This window comes from Populus alba, chromosome 1 (assembly GCF_005239225.2).
Source record: "Populus alba chromosome 1, ASM523922v2, whole genome shotgun sequence".
Lineage (NCBI taxonomy): Eukaryota > Viridiplantae > Streptophyta > Magnoliopsida > Malpighiales > Salicaceae > Populus > Populus alba.
The window spans coordinates 3,815,273-3,819,666 of record NC_133284.1 but is presented as its reverse complement, the minus strand read 5'-3'; the positions used below and the strand labels follow the sequence as shown (position 1 = coordinate 3,819,666).

Here is a 4,394-nt window from a genome sequence, read left to right as displayed (position 1 = left end):
TTCCACTTTGGCTCCATCTTTCACCCTTTTTTTTCAGTATTATTTTTTTATTATTATTTTTGCTTTATTTTATATTATAACAACATTTGGAATTATTATAAACCTCCCCCTCTTTGTATACTTTATTCTCGGGCTTCACATACATTGTTTAGTGAAGAAAGAGAAAGTCAGAGAGAGTAGGTGAAATGATAATATATATATATATATATATATATATATATATATATAAGGTACTATGGTCATTTCATCATATTTTAATTTTTTCTTTGACCTAGGTTGCAAATTGTAAATTTTGAAAACTATGTAAACAAGTGTAATTACAACCAAACTATAGAATGTTAGGGGTAATTTCCCCTATTTTTTAAAAACAATTATGTCACATTGGAATTTATACTTAACCTAAAACACATTTTTATCAATCATTTGACTTGCTTTTAAACTTGTTAAGTTGATTATGTCATGTCATGTCATGACAACTTCAAAACAATTTGATTTGGAACATGGACTAGGTGTGAAGACAGGTTGAGAGATTTTAATATTGACCCATTGGCAACCAAAATTTTATCCCGGAACTTGGATATTGATAAACCTATTTTTAACAGGTCTAAAAAACCTTTATGACCCTTCTCCTTTGAGCACGTCCAAGAAAATGAGTATGTCCCTAGTAGGGGTTTGACAGTGTGCCAAGCCTCGGTACACTGGGCTTGGCGCAAGCCACAACCTAGATTGTTTTGGGTTTAACAGTGTGCTAAGCCCCAGGCACGCTAGGCTTGGCTGTAAGTTAAGTCTTTGGCATGCTCGTGAGAATGCACATTCTCCATTGAAATGCCTAAAAGAATGACCACCCTTCCTTGGCATGCCTAAGAGAGTGAGGTAATGTGGGTCTGGCAAAATACCAGATCCAAGGCATTTGGACTTGGCAATCCACCAAGTCCAAGGTAACGCAAATCTAACAAACATGCTAGACTTAAGGCACTTGGACTTGGCAGCCAACAAAGTGTAAGGTAACGTATGTCTCGCAACCATGCCATACCCAAGACACTCGAACTTGGCAATCCGCCAAGTCCAACGCACTTGAACTCGGCGGTCCGCCAAGTCCAAGACAACATGGGACTAGCAAGCATGTCCAACCCAAGGCATTTGAACTTCGCAGTTAACCAAGTCTAAGGCAATGACCATCTTTTCTTGGGCATGCCCAAGTGAATGACCATCCTGCCTTGGGTCTAACCTCGGGAAGAACTCAGCCTCCATGGGTTTAGCTGCATTTGACATATTGGATCTTAATATTCCTACACCTTTTAGGTGTATAAAAGTCCTTCAAGGACCCAACATATTCCCATCGAACATTAATATAGATGCAATGGATATTTATCCCTCATTAAATGCCATTAGAGTAAGATCACACCTTTTTGGTGTATAAAAGTCCTCTAAGGACCCACCATATTTCCATCAAATATTAATATAAATGTAAGATATATTTATCCCTCATTAAATACTATTATGGTAATTACACTGCAGGCCTTTCTCTTCATAAAAGGACAAGATTCATGGGCTATGAATACATTTTGAAACCTTCAGCACAAACGTGTACAATTTTCATTCTTTACTGCATGTATATTTTTAGAGCATCTCTCGTTAGAATATTATTGTATTTTTTTCTCTATAAAAAAAAATACTCATTTAAGCATTGAATAGTTTTTATCTTTATCAATATAAATTTTTTGCAAATACTAACTGTAAGCTACCTTGATTAGAGATAATAAATAAAATAATAGGATCAATTAATTAACTAATTATTCCATCCAAAAATCTTATTCATAGGCCAGTTGAATTTCTAAAACTCTTTTTTTTTTTTAGTGCAGAAAGAAAAATATTAGATATTCTTTTTCTAGTGCAAAAAGAAATATTGGGTGAAGCTCATGACGTTAGCACGGGCCCATTATATATATAAAAGCAGTGGAGTATCCAAGAAGCCTTTATGTTTTCAGAATTAGTCGTTACACCTTTTTATGAACAGGAACCCATTTATTTTTCATTTTATATTTACAAGTAGCTAGTAGTGGAGTACCTCTGAATCTTTCTAGGTTTTCATAATTAATCTTTATATGGCTTTATGAACGAGAACCCCCCTTTTTCTTAAAACAATAATCAAGGCCTGTTGATCCAGAAGAATCATTTTACACAAGCTATCTAAGGCGATATATGCAATTGGTTCAAGAACAAAAAAAAAAATGTAAACTTCTTCTTTCATTAGTTAACGTACAAGATGCATCTTAGTGTTTATCTAAATTATTATTTTTTTAATCCTGTCTTGTTTTGTGCCGATTCTAATTACTTTGTTTAATTATGAATGTTACTTTATAATTTCAATATTGACAAGTCCATTGTCCGCTCTTGTTTAACCCTAATATTGCAGACGCTATCACCCTAGGATCTAACCACATGGATGGTGGATATGAACCCTTTTTTTCATGAACTACACTATAAATAGCATGCCAGGCCTGATATTCAATCATCCCGAGTTGAGTTAGCTTCAGAAAATTCATTTTCCAAGTAGCCCTTTATCCTATTTTTCCCATAGAAGATGTCTGGATCAGGTTGTAGCTGTGGATCTGACTGCAAGTGCGGCAGTGGCTGCAAGTAATTGCTATTTCTTTTCTTTAAAAGCTTTTGCCTAGAAACACCCAGTCATGGAGCATATTAGTTACTTGATTTCTTATTCTATTTATTTCCTTGCTTCTCTGGAGACTATATTCTGACATCTACCTTTCTGTTTTCGTGATTTCCTTGGCAGATGTGGCATGTACCCTGACCTAGGTATCTCAGAAAGCACCACAACTGAGACAATCATTGCAGGTTTTGCACCAGTTCAGATGTAAGTGTCGCTGAGTTGAAATACTGTAACTAGCTCCAGATAAAAAGGAATTTAACTGATTTGCTACTGCTGCTGCAGGTTCTATGAGAGGTCGGAGATGAACTTTGGTGCTGAGAATGGCTGCAAGTGTGGATCAAGCTGCACCTGTGATCCATGCTCTTGCAAATGAGAAAACTTGGGCATGGCTCCGGGCCTCCGGCGAAGCAGTTATTGTATGCTATAATAAAACAGGTGGTCAGTCCATGTATGTATGATGGTGTTTGCTGTAAATTAATAAAACATCAAAGGGTTCCTCAAAATCATCTGGAGGATTTCATTTGCTGCTGTACCTTGATGGCTACTGATCTTTGTCTTGTGTGTGTGTCACTGTTTTATTGGCTTCAACTTTCAAGATGATTGAATGAAAAATGCTTGATTACTTCGTGCTTTAATAGTGTGCAAACCTTTTCTTCTCCTTTTTACCTGCAAATCATTGACTTTTCATTTGCTTTGACAATGTTCGATGATTTGGCCATTCCTAATGCTTTTTGATTAGTTTTAACGAGTTTTGGTGCTGTGATAACATATTATATATATATAATCATATTTTTCTTTCTTGATTTGAAGAATGATCTAAAAAAGTAAATCAAGTAAGTGTTATACTTGATTAATCAATTAAAAATCTAGCCAGATGAAGTTCTGAAGAGTTTTTTTTTGTTTGATAAATCTATTAATCCAGGTTTTACAACTATATAAACAACAACTAGAATCCAACATCGCTACGAAAAGGTGCTTAATTTGTAAATCTCATGTTAGTTAATTTTTGTATTTGTTAGTTTGAATAGGTCACATTCATAGTGTACATGTCATTTGGGATAATTTTTGTATTTGTTAGTTTGAATTAGTCACGTTAACACAAAAAAATAATTTTAAAAAATATAGTTATTTAATCTAGAAGAGTTTTGTAATTTAAATCACAAATTTAATGAATTAAGTCATAAAACATAAATCGATCCAATATCTAATTGTCTTAATATTTTTTTTTTAAATATACATTAAAATATATTTTTTATTAATTTAACTATATTTTTTATTAATCATCCTGTTTGTCTTCAAACTTACCAAATCGATTATGTTATATGAAAATAATTTTTATATAATTTAATTTGAAATTTTAATTAAGTAAGAAATCAGATTGAGTGATTTCAAAATTAAATTAATGGACTAGATTTATTAAAAATATACAAAATTCCTTGCAACGTGAATATTTTTTATGTTAATTTTGTTAGTATGATCAAGAGGTGTAGTGTAAACAATAAACTAGTTTTATCTAAAATAAAATTTCTACAAAATCATTTCTCTCTTTATATTTTAAAAATAATCTAAATTTGTCAATTTGTCATTCATTTGAGTTTTTTTTTAATCAGTCATGAATCACATACATGGGAGAAAAAGCTACAAATGTATGAAAATAGAAGACCACTCGGATATTTAACCTAAGCAATCAATTATTTTTAAAGCGTTAATTAGTTTTCCATAA

The 4,394-nt window shown here is 32.7% G+C and overlaps 1 protein-coding gene across 1 annotated transcript; it reads left to right on the top strand.

Moving 5' to 3' along the window:
* Window positions 1-2,494: 2,494 nt before the first annotated feature.
* LOC118032825 (metallothionein-like protein type 2) lies at window positions 2,495-3,306 on the top strand. Its single transcript, XM_035037601.2, has 3 exons — window positions 2,495-2,640; window positions 2,795-2,875; window positions 2,954-3,306. The coding sequence occupies exons 1-3, from the start codon at window positions 2,585-2,587 to the stop codon at window positions 3,042-3,044; spliced, it is 228 nt and encodes a 75-aa protein (XP_034893492.1). The 5' UTR covers window positions 2,495-2,584; the 3' UTR covers window positions 3,045-3,306.
* The last annotated feature ends 1,088 nt before the right edge of the window (window positions 3,307-4,394 follow it).

What these genes read in the sequence shown, in the direction of transcription:
- LOC118032825 (XM_035037601.2), top strand. Translation starts at nt 2,585, where the DNA reads ATGTCTGGATCAGGTTGTAGCTGTGGATCTGACTGCAAGTGCGGCAGT. An exon ending in AAGTGCGGCAGTGGCTGCAA is followed by an intron (nt 2,641 to 2,794) that starts GTAATTGCTATT and finishes TTTCCTTGGCAG; the next exon opens with ATGTGGCATGTACCCTGACC. An exon ending in GGTTTTGCACCAGTTCAGAT is followed by an intron (nt 2,876 to 2,953) that starts GTAAGTGTCGCT and finishes CTGCTGCTGCAG; the next exon opens with GTTCTATGAGAGGTCGGAGA.